The sequence below is a fragment of the Brachyhypopomus gauderio genome, chromosome 17 (genome assembly GCF_052324685.1).
Source record: "Brachyhypopomus gauderio isolate BG-103 chromosome 17, BGAUD_0.2, whole genome shotgun sequence".
In the NCBI taxonomy this organism is placed as follows: Eukaryota; Metazoa; Chordata; class Actinopteri; order Gymnotiformes; family Hypopomidae; genus Brachyhypopomus; species Brachyhypopomus gauderio.
This window is the reverse complement of record NC_135227.1, coordinates 7144145-7168405: the sequence shown is the minus strand read 5'-3', so window position 1 is coordinate 7168405 and position 24261 is coordinate 7144145. Positions and strand designations below refer to the sequence as shown.

The 24261-nt window shown below is 46.3% G+C and overlaps 1 protein-coding gene across 7 annotated transcripts in view; it reads left to right on the top strand.

The window, feature by feature from the left end:
• Positions 1 to 24261, top strand: part of myt1lb (myelin transcription factor 1-like, b) — an 81851-nt gene that overhangs the window by 25817 nt on the left and 31773 nt on the right. For all 7 annotated transcript variants that reach the window (XM_076979002.1, XM_076979007.1, XM_076979006.1 and 4 more), the window contains exons 3-8: positions 504 to 626; positions 2945 to 2993; positions 3161 to 3194; positions 4893 to 4955; positions 17218 to 17678; positions 20996 to 22114. In XM_076979002.1, coding sequence (XP_076835117.1) covers positions 2945 to 2993; positions 3161 to 3194; positions 4893 to 4955; positions 17218 to 17678; positions 20996 to 22114 — 1726 coding nt within the window. In that variant the 5' untranslated portion in view covers positions 504 to 626. The remainder of the gene's footprint in view (positions 1 to 503; positions 627 to 2944; positions 2994 to 3160; positions 3195 to 4892; positions 4956 to 17217; positions 17679 to 20995; positions 22115 to 24261) is intronic.

Sequence of the window (24261 nt, the reverse complement as noted above, 5' to 3'; positions counted from 1 at the left end):
TTGGATTTATTTGCCTTTTGCATGTGATTGTCACAAATCGAAGCAAGTGATCGATTGATTAATGGTGAAATCAGCTTTATAAATATTCTTGTAGCATTAATGTACATTGAATATGAAATGAATAGTATTTCCTCCCTCTCAATTGCTGCTTATTGCTCTTTGAAATAGAGCTGGCAATGGAAGCAATTAACAGCATCTATCATATTCTACAGGAAAGGGGAACAAATATAGCTAATGATCCATGCAAGCCTCCATGATTTTACCCTGTACTTTTTAAGGTTCATGATGAGTGTGTGTGTGTGTGTGTGTGTGTGTGTGTGTATGCATGTTTATGTGTGTGTGTGTGTGTGTGTGTGTGTGTGTGTGTGTGTGTGTGTGTGTGTGTGAGAGAGAGAGAGAGAGAGAGAGAGAGAGGGAGGCCAATATGGCATGCTTCACAGAGTAAATGTGATTTGCATGCAGATTTGAATTCATAATTGCATGTATATTTTTGTATGTTTCAGAAAATGATATTGGAAGAGGAGTGGTGAACTCTGGGTAGGGTTCTTATCTGACGTCTACCACCGTGGGCTGGGAATCAGCCAGAGGTCTGGACCAAAGAGCAATCAAACCTGCAATCATATCAGGTACCAGTTTTGCCACAAGCACCTCTCCCTCTCTCCCCCCCTCTCTCTTCCCCTCTCTCTCACCCCCTCTCCCCCTCTCTCTTTTTCTCCCTCTCTTCCTGTCTCTCAGAATGGAATGTAGTATATATATAAATATATATATATATATATATAAGAAAGAAAGTCAAAATCTATTTTGGTATGCATTATTTATTAATTATTGTTTGCTAATAAGCTACTGTATCAAGCTCACACAAACTAAAAATCTAATGTACCATATTAATGTAACATGGCCATTTTAGTTCTTAATTAGAATGATGATGAATAACACAGATCTTACAACATCAATAAACAATATCTAAACATGTCCTTATATTCAGAGGTGTTTTCACTTTAACACATTTTCTGATATTTTTTACATTACTTCACTGAATAACTAACCATCACCTTGTTTGTCACTGCTTCATGCAGACAGACCAGTAATAGCTTGTAATGAGACAGATGTCTTGGGAAATTCTTTTACTAAATCCGCTTGCAGTAATTCCTCTGGGATTTTTAAATGGACCTCATTATTTTAATTAATTCTTTAAAATGAGAGGTTAAATTTTAGTGACCCACGTCATTTTACATATTTACTATGCCTCCTACATTGTGATTATGCATCAGAATTCTCAGAGATGTCTTGGAACATTGATTTCTGTCATGGTAAGATATCAAAGCATTGGCATAAAAAATTATTCATTATATATACATTTATACAATATACAACATACATTATATATTCAAGTGTGATGGTCTGTGAGGTTGATTATAAATTGGTTCATACACAGTAGACAAATTATATATTTAATTAGTGCAAAATATTAATTCATAGGACTATTAGAGGATTTCTCTCATATTAAGACTGAAACCAGAGAAAGATACATTTGTACAGGTGAAGTGCATTTATGCGTCTGGCTGATGCTTTTACCCAGAGCAATGTACAATTTCAATCCTGTCAGAGAGGCAGGTGAGTGTTAGGGGTCTTGCCCAAGGACCCGTTGGTCTAGCGTGGTGTACTTACCCAGACAAGAACTGAACCCCCCCCCCCTTTGAAAACTGGTGCACTGCGCTTTCAACTCAATGGCTGAGAAGGTCCTTCTTCACAAGTTTGCTGTGAAGGGTAGTTGGAGCATTTTTCGCATGCGTTAGCTTTGTGAACACTCAGACTCATTTTCCCAGACAATCGAGTCTCAGGACCTCCTGTGACACTGCAGTCATGTGGGCCGCCGGCCCCAGGTGGCTTTCACAACTCCTAATGTGGTTACAGTCCTACGTACCGTGCTGCTATTTCTCTGTGAGAATGAGCGTCCTGGACCTTTGACCTAACATATGTAATGTCATAGAGCCCGGGGAAGAGGAAGGCCCTCCGCTGACCTGTATACCATACGCGCCTCCTCTTTCGGGGCCTATGAGAGCTGTCGCCTGTGCAGGCAGCAGTAAATGTCAGTGTCAGACCAGCACCTCAGGAGACGATCGTGCTGGATAATATTTCACTGTCTCTTCCTATCAGTGGGAAGGGTCCCCATACATTGTCATGGTAACGCAAGTAGTGCTCCGAGTAGCTACCCCTGCCGTCTGAACGATTAATAAGATTAAGTGGATGTTTTTAGCCTTGATTATTTTATTTTTCTCTCTTTGAAACATTCATGGCTCTCATTAAACTACTCTGTTTGAAACATTCATGGACCTCATTAAAGGAGCAGACTGTACAGCATTAGACAGCAGCTTTAAGTGGCATTTAGACGAACGTTATTTTAAAAAGAAAAGGACATTTTGCAGGACTGTCAAATGCTTGCCCCATGAATATTTAGTAACACCTGTAAAATGTTCTTAAAAACACCATCCTTACCATTAGGCCTTCAGTGCCTAAATCCCGTTAAGCATCCTGTGGTCTCCAGCAGCAGAATGACCATTTCATTTGCATGCATTTGCAAAAAACACATTTTACCTATGCATTTTTTGCTTGTGATCTCTTTTAACCTCTGCAGAGTTACTGTTCCAGCATCCATTAGTTTATATGGCGGGTATTATTAGTGTTTTACACACAGCATTCGGTGGGTATTGTTCTAATGGGAGTTAACAGCTTTTTAGCATTTAATCAGTTTTTGTTTTGTTGTACCACACGTGAAGACCACTTCATTTCTCTGACATATGCCTTTCCACGTCTTTAAAACAAGACCCTACCAGCACCTTTAGATTAGCAGCAACGTGCATGTGCTCATGGGTCACTGGGCCATTAGTAGAGTGAAAGGAGTGGAGACGTTCTCGTCGCTAACTTGGCAATCACGTCTTTCCAGATGGAGGTGGATGTAGCCGAGGAGAAGCGACACCGCACACGCTCCAAAGGTACCTCCGACCCCAGCCCCTCCGACCCCTGACCTCACGGCACTGTGGCTAAAACACATTTCTCACCAATTCTCATTTGGGAAATAACTGTCTCCCTCCCTGTTTGTCCCCCTTCTCTCCCGGCTGTGTCCTCCCCCCTTCATGTCCCCCCTATTCCCCTTTCACAGTGCCCGTGGAACCAGCGATACACGAGCTCTTCAGGTCAGTGTGTTTGAAGGCTGTAGTTCGGGTGAAGAACCTCTCGGTCCTGAAGCCATCAGCACCACCGAAGCCCTGTCCATGCTGCACTGACACCCCCCCCTCTAGCCTCGTGCTCTCTTTAATCTGCTGGATTAGAAAAGGAAAAACACATACAACAGCTGCATTGTGCTTCCTCACAACCTCAGATGATTATTTAGTGCTCGTCTTTAAGTGCTAGAAAGACGCGATTTTTCCCCATAATGTAAAAAATCACGAATGAAAACACATTGCAGGAAGATGTGATGGTAAATCCTTGTAAACGCGATGGATGTACTCTGACACAGCCCTCTTGCTCCGGTATGTGCGGTGCAGGATTGTTGATGATGGGGAGACCCTGAGTGCCATTCCAGTGTGTTTCACAACAGAGTCTTAATAATTATGTTTGTGAAAGCACGCATGATTAGTGGACGTCTTTGACAAAGGTGAACTTGGTAATAGGAGAATACTGCAGGTTGTCTTTTGCGAGGTCCTGTAGTTTGGAAAGATGAAACAGCGCTGGGAGAACAAACAGGCCCATGGCAAATAAGCCTGACCTACTGTAAATACGGGAGAAGATCATGAGGATGATAAAAAAAGAGGATTTCTGCTTCTGGCTGAAAATGTCTTGCTATCACCGCAGACACAAAGGCTCCTAATAATAATTCACAGCCCACTAAAGTTGTGTCAGTGTATTAACCTTTAAATGCTGGATATGGTGCGTTTCTGTGTGTGTGTGTGTGTGTGTGTGTGTGTGTGTGTGTGTGTGTGTGTGTGTGTGTGTGTGTGTGTGTGTGTGTGTGCTTTTTGTGTGTGTGTGTGTGTGTGTATATATGATATATATGATGAAAGAGAGAGAGAGAGAGAGAGAGAGAGAGAGAGAGACAGACAGACAGACAGAGAGAGATCTAGATGTAGAAACAGTAATAATTCCAAAGATAACCGAGAGCTCTGTTTCTTTGGAAACCTAGTGCATCACACTGCAATTTTGACTCCCCCTACATCTTTAGCTCCAGTACACTGCAGTTCTCTCTGGAATCGTCTTCAAATGTATATTTTCAGCAAAGCCTGAAAAGCGTCACATGTATATGTACAGCAAGCCCAGAAAGCATCAAATATATATGTACAGCAAGCCCAAAAATCATCACATGCAACATCCCCTCCACTGCAAAGCACGCATGACTCAGTGCTTACCAACATCTGCTCCAAATTTCACTGCCTTCCTCAGTCGACTCTGCCACCCTTAAGGTACCAATTAATCAACTGATCGATTGGGAGGCTATCTACAGGAGAAGGCATCCATAACGCTGATAATGTGGGATCAATAGCAGTGCTCTTCAGAGGCAAGATAGTTGTCAGGACAGATACAGTTTGACTTTGCGCTAGGATCTGGACCGAGCTGATATGGAATTGCAATGGCGGATGCAGCTCTGAGAATTAAAAGCGAAATGATTACCTTGTCAAATATGGATACACACATACACACGTTCATCACTCAGTAAGAAGTGTGGGATTTATGAATATGCTGGCATATGTTCCAAGGTGATTAGCGAGAGTGTAATATGGAGATACGCGCACACGCACACACAAACACAAACACACACACACATGCACAAGAACACACACACATTCCATACAGTTTTGCACCTATACACTCATGGGTTGTACCTGTTTCTGTTGTAGCTGCCCTACACCACGTTGCGATGGGAGTGGACACATCAGTGGGAAATATGCAAGGCACCAAAGGTAAAAAGCTTCCTTTTCTCATTACACTGCTAATCAATGGAGTGTCCCCACGCCCAGCAGTGTGTGAGAGCTACGCTTACCCCCCTCAGCCCTGTGTGTCAGCTCAGCTGCCTTGATTCAATATGCCTCCACCAGAGCTGCTCATTCCTTATACGACATGGGTTTAAAATTGGGCTCCCTACATGACACTCTGCCCTAATCACATTTGGAGGAGAACTCACCAATACTCCCTTTCTGGAGTTTTACAGGTTTGAAAACCCCCTACTGATGGAGAAAATATACATTTCTCTGCATAAACCTTATGCTCAGCTTTATGATGCAAAATATTTTCCCCAGGAAGTTTCCAGGCAGTTCATTGCATAAATATTCCTGCATATTTTTGTATTATTTGCATATTAATAGGCAGGCACGCTTGTCAGGTTTACTTTTGAGTAGCCCTTTCTGCAGCACATTAAACTACTCTTTGGATGAATACAGCAATCTGACATCTGAACCTTTAGGATTCAGACATGACCCAACGATAAATTCCACTGGTCCTTCACCATAACAGTATTTGGGGAACATACAGTGCACAACCTGCCTGATTGTCGTGCGGGAAATAGAAGTTTGAAAATCACTTTTGCTGGCATGTCAATAATAACCCAGACAAAGCCCCCTTTCACAGAGGCAGCACCAACTGACCTTCATCGCATGCTAACTGATAAACACCACTGTCCAAAGATCTTTATGCGGTAGAGCAAGCGTCTGGAACTGCATCGGCCATGTTGTTACAGACCTCGCTAACAGGCTCGACATGTGAGTCTATGGTGGCAGATGAAACCTATTTGTAGGGAGAAGGCAATTCCTGCAAATCAAATGGCATTTCCCTAATGCAGCAGGACTGATCTTTTCAACACAAACACAAGAGGCTCATTTGGGCATTACCTGTGGAACCGTAATATTGAGAGCTGGTCAATTCTGGAGTATTTGTGCTGGTCTCACTTAGCCATCTGCAAATGGCCTTGTGAGAAGAAGAGCAGTGTGGGTAATCAGAGCTCGCTGTGCGGTATAATCACCTGTCCTTGTCTCAACCTGCCATCATTGAATTGATCTGAATCTGCCAATCGCAAATCCCATCGTCTGGCAGCCATTTTGATTGTCACTGTACCTTTGACGGACAGCTAGGCTCTCAGCCATATTGATTTCCATCTTGGAGAGGAGGACACGCGAGTGAATGAGAACGAGGCAGGAAAGCAGAGTGAGAGGAGTGAGTGGACTGAGAGGAGTGAGTGGACTGAGAGGAGTGAGAGGAGTGAGTGGAGTGAGAGGAGTGAGTGGAGTGAGAGGAGTGAGTGGAGTGAGAGGAGTGAGAGGAGTGAGTGGAGTGAGTGGAGTGAGTGGAGTGAGTGGAGTGAGAGGAGTGAGAGATAGCATGGCTGTGTCCTTCTCTCTCCACTACTCTTCCTCCACCACCCACCGTTTGCCAGATAATTAAAGATAAATAAAACAAACATTCAATCCATCACTGCCAGTCTCTCTCTCTCTCTCTCTCTTTCCCTCTCTCATTCACGGTAAAGCTAATTTCTGCCGTGGTCCTCATTTGCATGCTTATCAAAGTGTTTTGACTATCCAACAGAAGCTGCAGTAGGAAGGTGGGATCATTAATATGTTAATTAGTCCTTTTGACACTTTTCACTTGGGTATGTGTGTGATATCCTCCTCAGCCATGACTTCATTCACATGCTGGCTGAATGTACGCACGTCCCCAAATGCCATTAGCTTCTCTATTCTGGCCCTTACAAATAGGCAGGGGATATTTACAATGGCTGCAATGAGAATGGAGGTAAGTGGCATCTTTATTCATGTGAAGAGGTCTGTAGTGCCCCCCCAGAGCTCTTCAGATGTAACTTACAGCATTGTTGCTTCTCCCCAGAGCAAAAAGCAGAGGCAACTCTGCCTCATCTTGTGTTCTCTGGCCAAAGTGATGTTTTTGTACTACCGTACCCTCTCGCCCAGGCTTTATGTTTTCATATTGTATTAAAAGGCAAACGTTAAACCTTGTTAAGCCGTGATGCCAACATACATAATGCTAAGTACCTTCTAAGTACTTTGAAATGGACCTCATCTGGAATAACTGTCGATTATAACCTTATAGTACAAAAAGTCATTGTCATTAGGCAGGATTTGGTTGTAAAACTGTACATTTCGCAGATATTTTGATCAGGGCAGCACAGTTTCTTCTTTTAGTCTGCTGCGTGAAAGTATAGCATTTACTGTATATTCTTCATAATGTAAACAACTGCATGAGAACTGTTTTGCTTTGGCATATAATAAATCAACCGCCTGTCCGAGAGTGTCACCTCTTTAAGAGTCTGTCAGGTTTCTTCCTTTCTGCTTCGGAGTTGTCTGCACGCTTAGGTCGTTCTCTGTGCTGCAGTCCGCCCACTCAACACTGCGTTTAATAATTACTTTCAGCCGGGGCCCAATTTACTCCAGGCTACGTGACTGACAAATTTTCTCTCCTGTACCTGGTGGTCAACACGCCCCTTCGAGCGTGTGGTGGAATTACAGCAGCCACTGGAGACAAATTACACCTCTGATATACCTTTAGCTCAGTATGAGAAGAACAAGGAGATGATGAATGACAAACATATCTAAAATGAGAGCAGAGCAGGAGGTGGGGTGTGTGTGTGTGTGCGTGTGTGTGTGTGAGGGGGGGCGGGTGTCATCTCTGGCAGCTCGGTGATGACGAGCCGGATTAGTTCTGCTCCTCTCTCTGCCCACGCACGCACCTCTGCACCCCGACACAATCATGCTAACGTCACATGACCCCTTGACACTTTAACAAAACCAGAGAAGGTCATTTTGGACACGACTACAGCTGGATTCACACACTTGTGCGGGAGTGCAGCGGATGGCAAAGCACGTAGCATGCACTTACTGGGTCGTGGGTGTTTTCATGTATATCACAGTTAGCCAAAGGGGATCCTTAGCATGCAGCATCCCTGGCATTTCCAGAGTGACAGGGAAGCAGCTCCAGTGTGGATTCCTTAAGGCTGTATCAGAGGACCAAATCGTGCACCTTGAATTCTGCTGTGTACCTGATTTGTAGTGGGCAGCAGGGCATGTGTGCATCGGTACAGCACACAGAAGTCATGCTCATTATTCACAGACAAACAATGCAGACACAAATAGCATTAACAACAACACCCACAGCGCTGACAATGCGCACACACACAGGGTGCATGCGCACACACACACACACACACACACTCTCTCTCTCTCTCTCTCTCTCTCTCTTTCTCTCTCTCTCTCTCTCTCGCTCACACACACACACGCACACTCACGCGCGTGCACACACAGCGGCAGCTCTGTGTGACAGCGATGTTTTGGGTGACATTTAGTTTCTGGGCTGCACAAGCTGCTCCATAAATGAGTCATGAGCAGATCTGTGAAGGCTGAATAATGCATGTGTTGAGAGGCAGAACACAAAGCAGCACTGTTATTATTTGTTAATAAGAAACCAAAGATAATGAGGGGGCCATTTCCTACCTACCTCCTTTTAAGGCATACCCGCAGACAGCCTCCCTTACGGTAGACCCACCATATCGTATACTGTCTGCCTCCCTCACGGCTGACCCACCATATCATATATCCTATGTCTTCTCCAAACCCTTTTCACACATTCAAGGACAGCCGTTTTGGTCTCGAGCCAATATATTGAGTGTAGCCAGTAAAAAGGGTTTATTTTATGTACCAGATGAGTGAAAAGCTCCAGAAAAGCCCAACACTAATGGCAAACGCGTACAGAATCCATCTGTTCTGACCTGCATGTAAATGCGCCAGCGTGTGCGTACGCCTCGTCTCTTAAGCCGGGACCCTGGCGGCTGTCGTGAGGACGAGCTGATAACCCCCTCTGAGTAATAGGCGGCGAGGGCTAGACACCCCCCCCCCCCCCCCCTCACTGAAGCGGTACGGCTCCGGTTCGCTTCAAGCCCGTTCCGACCACATGCTTCTAGCGTGTTCTCCAGCGCGAGCCGCGCTGCCGTCTCTGGCTCGGCTCGCCCACGCGCAGCGCGCCGCTCCCCCTCCCACCCTGAAGACCGCTAATTAAAACTGACGAGACTTAGCAAAGCCTCCACTTAATACGTCAAACGGGAGGCTGGCGGTTATTAAACGACATCCATTTTGGACCCCTCGCTTTATTTTTAGGTGCCTCTTTTTATCTATGTATTTATTTTGTTTTGTTTGTTTTCCTTTTTTTCTCCCTGAGTGGAGGGTTACCGGTGCCAGGCTCTTGATTGCCATGGCTGCAGCTGGGTTTGAATAATTGCCTGTCTTGGCAGGAGCGTGTTGGGGTGCAGAAGTCGAGTGCTCTCCTCCTGATGTATACCTCATTTGGATTCAGCTGACAGCCTCGGGGCTGTATTATTCATACCTTGACAGATAGCACTCACTAAAAGAGCTGGCACCGCGCCAGGCGGGCGGGCGGGCACCGGGGGGCAGCATGGTAGAAGAGTGCTCCTCTCTGGCTGTGTGGTGGTGTTGGGGTTGGAATGAGGAGAGTGGAGGTGCACCACCACCACCACCACCACCGCCTGGTGCCTCTCTGCTCAGCCATGCGGCCCCGACAGTAGCCCAGGACTGAGCCCGGTCTAGCTCGACCATATGCATGGGCCGATAAGGTCACATTAATCACCCCACAGGCCCTCAACCCCACCCCATCAAAAGAGCCCCCCACACGCCATCAACTCCCCTCTGAGACAGCCTGCCTCTGCAGCCCACATTTCCATATTTAATTGGAGGCTTAATTTGATTGAACGACTGCATGGTGGAAGCAAAATTGCATAGGGAGGATCTATTAACAATAGGCACTGGCAGTGTGGTGAAGCTCTAATCAAGTCCTATTGTCAGGCTCTTGGAACAGGACATGAAATCACATGATGGTAAGATTCTGCATTTAAATATTCCAGTGACTGATTTGGGAACTGCTATTGGCTGGATGAGATGTTCCACGGCAAGCTCACATGTAACTGCCAATTGTTCTATGCAAGACAAAACCTATCTAGTCATTTTTAGTGACTTTCACCACATTTCTTTAGAAGTTCATTCAGATTAAAATGTTTCAAACAAATGTCAAAGCCAAGGTCATGATTGTATTAGTGAGTAAGGGTTCCTTTTCCAGATATTTCTAGATATTTATCATCTCATTTATTATTTTATTTCATTCATTGCTTCACTTTGTCTCTCTACAATATATGTCCACTAACCAGGTGGAGTTTGCTCTGGGTCTATTAAAGTTATCGTCTTTGGTGCTATTGTCTTTTGGCTCCCAGTGGAGGGAGGTGAGGTGAGGAAGATTCGTGTCCTGCCCCCCCCCACACACACACACACACACACACCCAACTCTCCCAGACTCCACCCAGCCAGGACCCAGCAGACCCAGAGTGCTACCTGGGACAACAGCCAATCTCTGGAGTGGACTTCAGCAAATAACACATTATGGGATCATTTCTGACATTTTAAAGTTGTGTACGACATTTGTTTAATATGTCAGAACTTTTTTTTTTTTTGGCCTCTGATGCTGATGGAAAACAAAGCACATTTTTGTCCAAATATGTGGATTTGGCCAAATTTTGTTTACTGCTGTTGCCAAGAGTAGCAAAATCCACAAAACCCCCAAAAAACAGGTGGTGATGTCTGGGCTGGGTAGAACTAGTGAAGAGTCTTCTGTTGTAGTCCTGTGTATTCTACATTATTTATTTACTATTTTGTTTCTTACAATGATAGCAGTGTAAGTGTGTGTGTGTGTGTGTGTGTGTGTGTGTGTGTGTGTGTGTGTGTGTGTGTGTGTGTGTGTGTGTGTGCACGTCTACTCCCTTAAGGATGTAAGGATGTCACCTCTTTGTTGTTGTATGTCACACCTATGCCCTCCTGGAGTCAGAATTCCATTGTTTACTGTGCGTAATGATTAATTGTGGCAATTACCCGGCCGGAGTGCCACATCGCCTGGGTGGAGCGAGGCTACGTGTGCTGGTGGAGAAGACTCCTGTCTCGCTGCTGCACCCCGAGGTCCTGCGCCGGCTCTCTCTGCCGTAATTAACGCCCGGCCGCACGGCACCGCCCGAACGCGCACGCTAGCGCTCACAGCTCACAGCTCCCCGCCCCGCTGCTCACCGGCTTCCTGAGCGTCAGCCCGACTGCCAGGGCGTCCTGGCCAGAGGACATCCTGTCCAACGTGTCTCACGTGCACCTGGGGAAGGTCACGCAGCACAGTGAGCAGTAACGGGGCACGTTTAACTACAGAGTGTTTACATGTTACGTAACACGTATGTTTCACATGTAAAAAACATAGTTGTATGTCATAAATGGTTGTAAGCAGGTAGAGCACTGGTGAAAATAGGCGGCTGCTACGGGGAGGCGTGTTTGCTGGAGCTTCTTCACGATCACCTGCTGCGGTAACATTCCTTCAGGCTACTGCTGAGAGCAAGACTCACTTCCCTCATTGGTATTCACACTCATACTGTATCCGGCTGAATGGAGACTGCCTGGGAGGCTTGAGATGTGGGAGCAATAGTGTGTGTACGTGTGTGTGTGTGCTTGTGTATGTGTGTGTGCATGTGCCTGTGTGTGTGTGTGTGTGTGTGCCTGTATGTGTGTGTGTGTGTGTGTGTGTGTGTGTGTGTGTGTGTGTGTGTGTGTATGTGTGTGTGTGTGTGCCTGTGTGTGTGTGTGTGTGCTTGTGTATGTGTGTGTGTGTGTGTGTGCATGTGCCTGTGTGTGCCTCTGTGTGTATCTGTATTACTGTGCGTCTCTGTGTGTATATCTGTATTTCTGTGTGTGTGTGTGTGTGTGTGTATATGTGTGCTCGCCTGTGTGTATATCTGTATTTCTGTGTATGTGTGTGCTCGCCTGTGTGTGTATCTGTATTTCTGTGTGTCTGTGAGCTGTTGATCAGCTACGTATAAAAAGGATTTATATTTATGACGAACTGTCATATATGTGTGTGTGTGTGTGTGTGTGCCCGTGTGTATCTGTATTTCTGTGTGTATGTGTGCTGTTGATCAGCTACATATAAAGAGGATTTATATTTATGAAGAACTGTCATATATATTATGTATGTGTGTGTGTGTGTGCACGCGTGCGTGTGTGTATTTGTGTGTGTGTGTGTGTATTTGTGTGTGTCTGTGCGTGTGTGTGTGCGCGCGCATGTGTGTGTTTGTGTGTGTGTGTGTGTGTGTGTGTGTGTGTGTGTGTGTGTGTGTGTGTGTGTGTAATATTTTGGGACACCCATGCTTTTTCCACCAGGGAACTGTGTGCATCTGTGTGGAAACAGAGTTGCTGCCCATAAAGCAGTGGGTGATGGATTCTCCAGCGTCATGTGTGCTCCTTTGTTTGACTTTTGGATGGAGGAAGTCTGTTAGGTCTAATATCATCACTGCACACCCACCCCCGCCCCACCCCCGCCTTCTCTTCTCTGCCTCCCTGCCTGCCTGCCTGCCAAGATGGCAAATCCCACTTGGATTTGAGCAGGAGATCACCATGGCGACGGCGCTCTTGCTACACGTGCCTATAGGTTCTGAGAGCTGGGGGCACAGGGAGAGGGCCGGGCGTGTGACAGGGCAGGCGTGTGACAGGGCGGCACCGTTCACAGCATGGGGAGCGTTCCGTGCCCATCTCCGTACCCTACTCCCCCCGCGCAGCATTAAAAGCAGCCGGTGCTAACGACCGGCTAAAGCCTGAACCCCCACAGTGGGCAGCGTTAGCTTTAATGCTAACACAGCACTTTGACAAGACAGTCATCAGTCACAGCACAATTCGAGCTGGATCTCGGGACCACAGTGTCTCTGTCTCTGACTTTACTGTATGTGAACACATGTTGTGTTGTCACTGAAGCAGCTTGTTATGACTATTATATCCTGTTATTGTTGCCATGTGAATGATTTTTTCTTTCCAATTGAAGGAACCCTAGAGCTTCTATTAGAGAAAAGCAGAAATCTCACTGGGGTAAAATGTTGTCTCATGCATACCTATACAGAAGCAGGAGTGATTAAAGAAATTATCAGAAAAACTTTTAATCAGAAAAACGTTTAGTGTTAGCAGCACTGCTCCACGTGAACACAATCCTTCAGTGCTTCTATAGATACCTATAGAGTGTCAAACTGTTTTGTGTGCTGAATTGTGTGTGTGTGTGTGTGTGTGTGTGTGTGTGTGTGTGTGTGTGTGTGTGTGTGTGTGTGTGTGCCTGCAGGGTCATGTGGTAACAGCAGAGAGAATGATTAGAGCTAAGACACCCTCTATGAGTCATCAGCTGTTGGCATCAGGGCCAACACACACACACACACACACACACACACACACACACACACACACACACACACACAAACACACACACAAACGCACACACACACACACACACGTGTATACTAGACATGGAAGCAGAAAGCATACAATAATAATTATCTGCAGCACATAATTGCACATAAATAAAATCAAATATTTAACATATAATGCCTCAGAATATATTAACATATATGGGCACATCAAATAATCAAAAAGGAATCAAATAATGACTGAAATCTGACCTGTCTGGTTAATAAAAGATTGTTCATAGTACTTATATAAAATTTGTTAAAGTTATTTGACCAAGTTATTTTTTGGGATCTCATAGGCCTACTGCTATATTGGTACTATACATAAAATGTGTGAGAGTTTTAGTACTACTCCAGTGTGCTGGTTTTGAGTGGTTGAAAGGTGTCAGTGGTTGAAAGGTGTCAGTGGCTATAGCCCTGCTGTGTTATCCATGTCAGTCTTCCTTCCTGGCTGACAGACACATCTCAAGGGTCTTCTTCCTCCTTGGTCTTATGCAGTCAGAACGCAGTGGATGTGATTGGACAGATCGGGTGTGTCTCTCTTCCTCCCACGCCTCGCCCCTCCCCCCTCCTGTCTGGACGTCGTAGCACAGGCCATGAGGGAGCAGGCCTCATTTATTTGGGGGGGTTATGGAGGCGGAATGAGTGGCATTTTAATGTGCTTTTGAGATGTTTGGTCACAAGTACTATTGATCACAGTGCAGCGGAACCCTCCCTTGAGAGGCAGGAGAGCTGGGCACGGCTGTCAGTCCAGGAATGAGTTCCTGCGCCAGGCTCCAATTAATGATACGACGCCCTGGGTGGAAGGGTCAGCCCATTAAGTAATCTCCCAGTCCAGGGAGATTGGGCCTGCCACTGGGCCAGCCAGCTGACTGATGGACGCTGGGTAATTTAGGAACTGAGCTGCAGTGTGTTGGTCCACATGGGAGAGGTTGGATTAGGCGCGCGTGTGTGAGTGTGTGTGTGTGTGTGTGTGTGTGTGTGTGTGTGTGTGTGTGTGTGTGTGCGCGCGCACGCGCGTGTGTGTAGGAAGTTCCCATTTAATGTTCACCGCGGCCAAATTATATGGCAGACGCGAAGCAATATGATCACTATAAACAATGGCCTTTTAATGCCATATACGGACAAAAACAGAGTGAAGCGTCACGTTTGCAGTCCATCAGTCTAAATGCTCTTAATGGAGTGGCATCCATTCCACAGTGACCTTGGCACAGTGCTGTCTTTCACTGCAGCTGGGTCCCCTTTCAGTCGTCCCAACACCTCCACCACCACACCTAGCCGTCCACACCGCCAACTCCGCTCAGCTGCAGCCGTCCCAACTCAACACCATTTGTCTCTCCCTGTTACCCGCTAAATCCGAGTCATGAAATAGGGATAAACGCTCTTAGTCCATTCAGCCATGAATCATGAGCATCGCCAAGCTGAATGGGTCTTAAGTGAGGGCCTATCACAGAGCATCAAGTCCAGATAGACCTGTAAATGCGGTGCTCTTCTGAGCTTTTGTCATATTCCACAGAAGTTGCATGTCTGTTTAGCCACGGTGTTGTGCAGTACTGAGAAACAGGTCATTACCGACTCCCTGTGGTTCAGGGAGTAAAATAGATTAATCTCCGACAGTCACTACTCTGACTGAATACACAGATTATCAGATTAGAGAATTCACTCCTTCTGCCAGGCTGATCTATAGAATATATTTTAGCTTCAGGTGCAAGATGCAATTAATCACCCTGTAATCTCCCCAACTGCTAGGTGGGTGTTTACTGCTGCATCCTGTGTCTACGTGTCACCAATAGGGACTCTGGGTGGGGACATTTACATTTATAACACTCTCATTCTTCAGTCAGAAGAAGAATATAGGGTTGCCATTTAATCTCCGCACTTTCCAACACTATATGAACAGTATTTATTAAAACCAAATAAAATGATTATTCTGACATATTTAATGGTTAATTGGGCTGTCTGTGTGCCGCTGACCTTGGCTTTGCATTGTGAATGTCCTTTACCATGAAAGGTTAAAGTTATTAATACCTTTAAATTGCATATTATAAACACTGCAAAAAAATGATTGTGATATATTTTTGAGTGATTACATTTAAACTTTTACATTTACAGCATTTGGCAGATGCCCTAGTTCACAGTGACTTACAGAAGTGTTCTGCAGTCTCTACCAAACATATATGTTATATCTCATGTGAGAGTATGCTCAGGGTTAATAATGCTATCAGCCTTATAGATGTGGTGGCTTTGACAACAAAACTAAGAGCTACAGTGACAAATGTTGCTCTGTGGCCACTTGAATATTATATGACCTTCTGTTGCTCCACCATATCATCCAATCAGAGGCCAGGAGGACCATTTTAGTCAGTGGCTCTCATGAAGAAAGTCAGAAACAGGAACAGCTGACTGTCCTCTTATCTCCGGCATCCTCTAGTCCAACCACATCCACAACAGCCTCAGCAGTTACCGTGAAATACAGTTGACACATTCGGTTCCTACAGTATGTCCCTTAAGTACCTGGGCAGTGACACGGATGGCGTTGTTTAGTTGCTGTTCTGCGGCACTCTGAAGGTCACCTCAGGTTTGATTTAATCTACGCTGGATGAGTCATACTGGAATTACGGCCCCTTTTTTTATTCATAGTCCTCCAGTTTTTGAAGCCAATTTCAGGGGATCATAAGTAATGCAAAAGCAAGCAACCTGACAGACCATGAAAGATAGTGGAGAACAGGAGAACACCTTCAACAGCGAAGAAGCGTTGAACAGATCAAGAATGCTATTCAGGGTAGACGCAGATGTGTCAGAGAGTATAACAAACACAGGAGTGTGCCTGCTTGATCTCTAAGGCATCTTCAGAAGATACAAACATCTGGTGAGTCTCGGGAGCAGAAGGGCAGGGTTACAGGGGGCTGAAAAGTACAAAAGACTGAGGAGTGTTACAGCAAAGTCTTGCAGACAGATATGACAAAGGTAACCTGCACTTAGTGCTGAGATTTTTACTGATGATGTGATTTCTGACAGAAGCAACCAGGATGAACTGGGAGGTGTACAAACGTGTCTTCTCCACTGAGATCCAACCCAAAATCTCAGTGGACGGAGCATTAGCTTACAGGATGGAAAAGGGGCTGCCTTGTGCTCCTAAACAAATGCATGGCCAAATAATGAGACATTACCAACTGGCTAAGGCAGTCAATCATCTGCACTGATCCACATTCAGCATGCGTCTTACTTGCTGGAGATAAGGCAGAAGGCAGTGAGACCCTAAGACAAGCTAGAGTTGAACATGGCTGTGGTACAACCCTAGCTAGGCATCTCTAGGACGATCCCCAGCAGCTGGTGATGTCTGTGGGTGGCACGCCTCATCCAGTTATGGGTTGCCAAGGATTTGGAATCAAGTACTGAGCATCAGAAGTTTGTTTTAAATTACAATAATTTGCCCAATTACTTATGATCTTCTGAAATCTGGCACTATTTAAAAAAATAACCTATATTTTTCATCCATTATAGAGATAAATGCTCATATTAAACCTCATAGTCACTGTTTTATTTTCAACATGCTGGACAGTATAGTATGATGTTAGGTACAGACACAAACAACACTGTTCAGGTCTGTGTTACTCTTTCTGTACTTATGGATTGCACTGCAGGTAGTCTACTGTGCATACATTAGCTCAACGTTTGTAGACTTGAAGGTATTTGCTGATGGCTTGCTTTAAATGTATAAAGACATACAACCGTTGTGTAATATGGTGTGTGCTCCACAGATTTTTTTGTCTGTCTCCTAAAAATAGCCTGAAACCCAGGCCTGAATGGCGTGTTGTGTGAGTGTGGGGTGGCAGGGGGACCGGGGGGAGACGGCTGAATTGAAGCAGGCCAGCATTTTAATTGGCTCTCTCTTATCTCTCCCCATGCAGCGTGTACAGCTGCCCTCTGGCCAAGAAGAGGAAGACGCAGGACAGGCGGGCCCTGGAGCCGCTGGCCAAGAGGAAGCCCTTCCTGACTCACGCTGAGCCCCAGCCCATGGAGGAGTGCTACCAAGCAGAGGTGGACGGGAAAGATGTGGACGAGGATGAAGAGGAGGAAGTGGGGGATGGGGAAGAGGAAGAGGAGGAAGAGGATGGGGAAGTAGAGGGGGAGGGGGAGGTGGAGGATGAGTACACGGACAATGAGGAGCAGGTGGGGCACGTGGGAGGAGACATGGAGGAGGAGGAGGAGGAGGAGGAGGAAGAGGAGGAGGAGGAGGAAGTAGAGCATGAAGAGGAGGAAGTATTGGAAGATGAGGAAGGAGAGGCTGAGGATGAGGAGGATGACGATGTGGATGAAGAGAGAGAGGAAGAGGAGGAGGAAGAGGAGAGACAGGACAGTCAAGATCAAGGTGAGAGGGCGAATCTCTTTCTCATTTCATCAGCCTTGGGGAACATACAGCAAACATCACATGTGGATTTTCTTGTTTGCTGCACTTTCTTAGCATTTGACTGTATAAGAGCTGTGTGGAGCTGAAGTTAAGCAGCGGACATTGTCCTCCAGAAAGGGCCAGGGGAGGGGAACTTGGCAGCTTGCGCTCTGTGGAGGAAGGTCACCGTAATTGGAGGTGCAGTTGGGCGTTTTTGCTGTGACCTTCAGTGTGGTCTCAGTATCAGGCTAAAAACAGCCCCTTCAGAAACACTGCAGCGGGTTCCCTACACACTCACTCATGTCCTCGTGCCCAGTTTAGTCAGGATCTTACTTCAAGCAGTAGCCGCAGGTAGCACAAATACAGAGGGAGATATCTAATGTTCAGTTAGCGGTCCTTGAGACAATAATGCACAGTGAAGTTCAGGTGCCAAACCAGCCCACCTTCTCTTCCTGAGGGCAAAGGCAAACTAAAGCTCTATCGGTCACATATTGCATTTATGGGATTTTATTTACTTAGGTGAAATTTTAAAGTCAGTAACCAGCATGTCCCTGTGACATATAGAACAACAATAAACACTCCTATAGTGCATTCCATAAGGAAGTGGACAGGGGCACATGTACTTTCTCTGAAATCTGTCTTAATCAATCAAATGACCTTAAGGTTAAGAATATAATTTTGGCTTTTTTTTACATCTGTAATAACTTAGTAGCAAGTTTATAACCAAATAGCTAGAAAACAGCTCCATACCTCAGGACAAAAGTACAAAAATATATCCATGTTTAGTTACTGCTTAATTGATTTAGTTAGAGAAGTCGCTGTTGTCAATGAATGTCTGAATTCTAAAGTTCTGCAACCCATAACCAATGCAAGAAACTAGGAACATTTCACTCTTTCACCCTGAAAACCACCAATGTTTGTTTACTTAGTTTGTTTGTTTAATAATAGGCATTTTGGGTCAATTACTTTCTGCCTGTTGTCCATGGAGTTTTGAGGCAATTGAACATGTGAACATTTGGATAACAGGCAGAATTCATCCTGCTACTGCTGTCAGCCTGTCACACCGTCACCAGTCCTGCACATCGTATATGCCACCATGTTTCATGGAGGAGGTCATGTGCTTCGACTTTTCTTCCCCACATTTTCCTTATTCAATCTGTGCTCTGCAGCAAAGTGTTACCACACTGAAGCATACAGGCCTATATGTTACACTGACTCACCAGAGGTCGGCATCTTGTGGTGAACCTTCTGAGGTCATGCTGCCTTCTCATTATGGACTATTTGACACATCTACACCTACAGCTAGGCCTAGTGTCATGGTTTTCTACATGACTGACAGTATTTTTCTACTGTGGTCTCCCAAGGTCTGCCCAACTGCACTGAATTGCTAACCTTCCCATTGGAACTTTGTTTTTTTGTTTTTTATCGATTAGCAAAAAGCTAATTTAGTCTCCAGTTAATGGTTAGTTGGTCATTATGCTGAAAGGCAACGTTATTTGACCTCTAGGGCCAACTTTAGACCTCTGGTTTTCTGTTTCGCATGAGACCATGATGCAACAACTCGGCACATCAGAGCTGATCAAGCCCAGTTACTTATGGTCCCCAGTATATAGAAAGCTGTAATTCCAATCTACCTCAAGTATAGATCTAAATATCTTGAGATTTATTCCACATATTCCCTGTGTAATTTCAAATCCAGCATGCTCGAATACGGAACAATATCACTGTCCACTTATGTTTGGACTGCACTGAAGGTTTCTAATCAAATCAGCACACCTTTTTGTGCAGGCTTGTTTTGGCCGTAATGCTGCAGTGTAAGTCTAGTAGTAAGTCCCAGAAAAGTCTTGCTAGCTGCGTTTGAAACTTGCACCAGAATTGCATTAGTGGACAGTAGGTCTGACTGCCATGACAGCATCCGCACGGTCCACGGGCCTGCGTGTAGGGGGGCGGGTCTCCCGGTGTGCCACAGAAATGAGATTAGGTGAGTAATGTTTCTCATCTCCCCCAGATGCTGTGAGCACCACACTGGGCCACTTGCTCCACCCAGTCCCCAACCAGATCTGACAGCACCTTCAAGTCTAATTATGAGTGCCGCCTCCGAGCTGAATGGTTTTAGCCGTCTGTGATGTGTTGTGGGTTCACGTGAAGGGGGCCGCTGAGCTGGCGTGGTGTACACACTTACAGTGCGTCTTCAAAAGAGCAAACCTAATTGAAGTTTGCAGATCGCTTCCACGATAGTAAATTGCGCTTATAGCATCATCTGTTTTGGGGATATTGCCATGTACAGGAAGGAGGACAAATGTTTGCCTGTTTTTTTTTTTTTTTTGTAGTTGTTGTATTTTTTCCCCCCGAAGCACATCCCTACCAGAGAAAAGTGGCAAAACGATCTCTCAGATGTGACTGAAGTGGAGCTGTTATCGTCCTCAGTGGCAAGCACATGGCTGCATCGCTAATCCAGCCTCGCTAGGTCCTCCATTCAATCTGCTTCACTTCCTCCTCTTCTTTGTGTACCTTGATTTCTCTTCAAATTGCTTTTGCATGGCACATTTAAATCGGACAAAAATGACACCCATGGCTCTGACCTGGAATAATCCTTACTCTGGAAAAACACACTTGCTACTCTTTCCACCAGGTGTTCTAGTGTCCAAAGCAGCTGTTATGATTCACTTTGTGACCCTTTATTATTCCTTTACATATATCTCAGCTTTGCAAATCATATGGTATACATTGCCATCGATGCTGACATTATGAACAGTTCCTGAAGCATATTTTGATAACTGGTGTGTGGGAATGTATGATTCAGAGGTGTATTATCAGTTGATATGCTCAGTCTTCCGTGACATCAAGATCACACTTATTATACTGAATCTTTGGTAGCTATTTTCTGTCACTCTGTTGGGCTGTAGGAGGCAAATGGGTGTGTGATGTTCAAATGTGCTCTTGACAGTTCAGCATACAGATGTGAAAGGAAAGTTGGAAACATGGTAGTTCATTACAGTCTGAAGGAACTGACAAAGGCGGCTCAGTAAACTTGTGTCTGTCTAGATATTAAATATTCTACTGATTAGTGCAAAATAATAGGATTCTAGTCACATGATCTACAGACTGAAATAATTTAAGAATTCTGGACAAATTTTTATGCTGAGTCAGTATTCATCAACTTGAGATTTTTTTTCCTTCCATTCATCATTGTCCAAACTCTCCAAACATTTATAGCTATATGATGAGATCCAAATTTCAGGAGAAAGCTTCACTCACCACCTTCACAGGCAGAAATAATGTTTGTTCTTGTTTCCCAGAGGGCAACCAGATGAATGTCAGCTGCACCAAGCCCAGCCCTTTGGTGGAGAAGGACGACAACAACAACGATGAGTATGACAACTATGACGAACTGGTGGCCAAGTCTCTCCTCAACCTGGGCAAGATCGCAGAGGACGCGGCCTACCGTGCCATGACGGAGTCCGAGATGAACAGCAACTCATCTAACAGCGCGGAGGAGGAAGAGGAGGAGGAAGACGAGGAAGAGGAAGAATACGACGAGGAGGACGATGAGGAGGAAGAGGAGGAGGAGGACGAGGAAGGCGAGGATGGCTCTAAGAAAGGCGAGCTGAGCCTGGATGTGGACAGTGATGTCGTGAAGGAGACGGTGGACTCTTTGAAGCTGCTGGCCCAGGGTCACGGCGCCATGCTATCTGACAATCTTGAGGAGAGGACCTACCTGGAGGAGCGGGTGAAGAGCGAGGACTGCGGCCGGATGAGCGGCCCGGCCGCGTACGGGTGCAACGGGGGCAGCAGCAGCTGCATGCAAGGCAAGTCCGCCAGCAACGGGCAGATGGTGGAGGAGAGCGATGAGGAGGTGTGTCTCAGCAGCCTGGAGTGCCTGCGCAACCAGTGCTTCGACCTGGCCCGCAAGCTGAGCGAGACCAAGCCGGCCGAGCGCCTCCCCCACGGCCCGGAGGACCACGCGGACGACCAGCCGCTGCCCCTGCCGCCCGGCGTCTACGGGGGCTGCCCGCAGCCCGGCCTGGAGGAACACTGCGCCTTGGAGCGCAACTACTCGGACATGGTGAACCTGATGAAGCTGGAGGAGCAGCTCAGCCCGCGCTCGAGGGCGCCACCCAGCTGCGCCCGCGCGTACGACGGCTACCAGGGCCGGGAGGACGACGCCGACTCGGTGGCCTCGGACCGCTCCGACGACGTGTTCGACATGACCAAGGGCAACCTGTCGCTGCTGGAGAAGGCCATCGCGCTGGAGTCGGAGCGCGCCAAAGCCATGCGAGACAAGATGGCGTCAGAAGCGGCGCGCAGGGAGAGGCTCCAGCTCCACGAGGAGAACCACGGCCTGAGGCTCAGCTGCGCCGAGGAGCGCAAGGCCCGGCTGCATCACGACGGCCTGAAGAAGCCCTACTACCCGAAAGGTGAGCAGCGTTCTTGTGTGGTCACGTGATACTGACCACTAAATGGCTTTCAGATGACAGCAGAAACATGTTCCTTCTCTCCTTTGTGGTTGCAGTTCCTGAATAACTGCAATAGTCGCCGATTTAAACTATGGAATATTGATAATGTATTTAGAATGCATCGATAATACCCGGATAATGTATTTAGAAGGCATCGGTAATACCCTGATAACGTATTGATGGTTTGCATTGATGCCTTTGTAAAACTCTTGTGGTTACACACTTTATAAACACAAATCTATGTCCTGTACCACACCTGCGCACTGAACGGAGATGACTATGCTTCTATAGATTAACGTGCAGTGCATGTGGCACGGTGTGGTTCCGCCTTCTCTCTCTCTCTCTCTCTTTTTCTCTCTCTCTCTCTCTCTCTCTCACGTGGAGGGGGACCGCGCCGTGACCCCGCGACAAGCTTCCTCAACCAATTTCAACATCAGCGTCCCCGGCGCGCAGGCAGCGCCGCGTTATGTTGTTGCGATAGGCCGGCACGGGCACATCGGCGCGCGCCTGTCACGCATAAGTAATGGCAATCTTCACGGGCCGGGAGGACATCGAATCGCTTCCCTGGGCTGCAGCCTCCGCCTATTTATAAATCCAGCAAAGGGCCCCGCTAGGAAATACGCTGCAGCTTTAATACTGGAGAGCCAGCCCACAGCTGAGGACTGCAAATAGCGTGTACCAAATTAACCAGAGCTGTATAAACTGGTTAGATTTAGTGCCGGCTAATGCAAAAGACTGCATTTATTACAGATGCTGTCCGCCATCACTTACAAATGTTATTGTCCAAACTCTAGATCATCATTCAGTTAAGAGTGAGAGTAAGTTATGAGTGACCACTTACGTACGTCTTCACAGCTGTTTAACAGACTGAATTTTACAGTCAAGTGTAAATTGTAATCCTCCTGTCATTAATATTGTGCTCTAAAGCCTGAGAGACTAAACAACTTTAATAGAGTAGGTGCACCACAGGAAACGACCGTCTGTACTGGATCTTGGTTTCGAGAGTGGCTCTCAAACTCTCAAACGTGCTTATACTGAAAGGCAGATTAACGGCTTTCCAAACCATGCCAATATCATGCTGACATTTACAGGCAGATTATTGGTTCTTTAATATCATTTTGCCAGCTTAATAACTCTTGTTATCACTCGCTTTATACGCAGACTTTTAAGTAGACATTTGATCGCGACTACCCATCTAAACTTTCATTTGACGTTGCCTTTCGAGGGGGGTGAAAAAGAGGAGCTGGCAACCCCCCCAGCAAAGGACGCGCGTGCTGGCGCGCGAGGCCGACTCTATCGCTCTAATGTCGCAATAATGAGGGATGCGCTGCCATTACGTCACGATAGCATCTCTCCCCGCCGCAGATAGCGCCAGCCGCTGCCTGACCAGGGGGCATTATGATTTATAAAAGTGTGCCGGGCTGACAGTTATGGAGGGAGCTCCTCCTTAAAGAAGGCACGCTGGCGGAGATGGAAATTGAACAGTATCAGTATGACCGATAACGAACGACAGGACCACTGACTGCACATTAATTATCCCCAGACGCGATGGTAATGGGCGGCATTTGCTATGCAAAGCGCGGCTTGTCCCGAGCCGCAGTCGATACCCGGCGTTTTCTAACGCGCGTCCCGCCCCTCCGGCTCGGCTCCTTTCAGCGGCGGGGGGAACAGCTGCGTTTGAGAGCCTGGAGGCGCAGTGGGCGTCTAGGCGGAGGATATGAGTTCATATGAGCACATATAGGTATACCCACGCGCGAGAAGAGCGAACAGAGCTCGTGTAGATTGTTTTAGAAGGGCCAAGAGATGCTTCATTATATCACAGGCGTGTATTCGACATGAAATACTTAAACTGTTCTGTTCATAGTATTGATTTTTCTCATTGTACTGCCACGTCTGAGTCTAGCCTGTCTTCCACACGTCCACTCGGTCTCTCTGTTTTTCCTACTGTGTGGGCTTATTTTGATACAGGAGGCTATACGATGCTGGTTACTAGGTTACACTAGGCTTAAAATTTTAATCAGCGGTCGCCGTCTCTCACCCACTCATGCCCCCACCTCTCTCTCTCTCTCTCTCTCTCTCTCTCTCTCTCTCTCTCTCTCTCTCTCTCT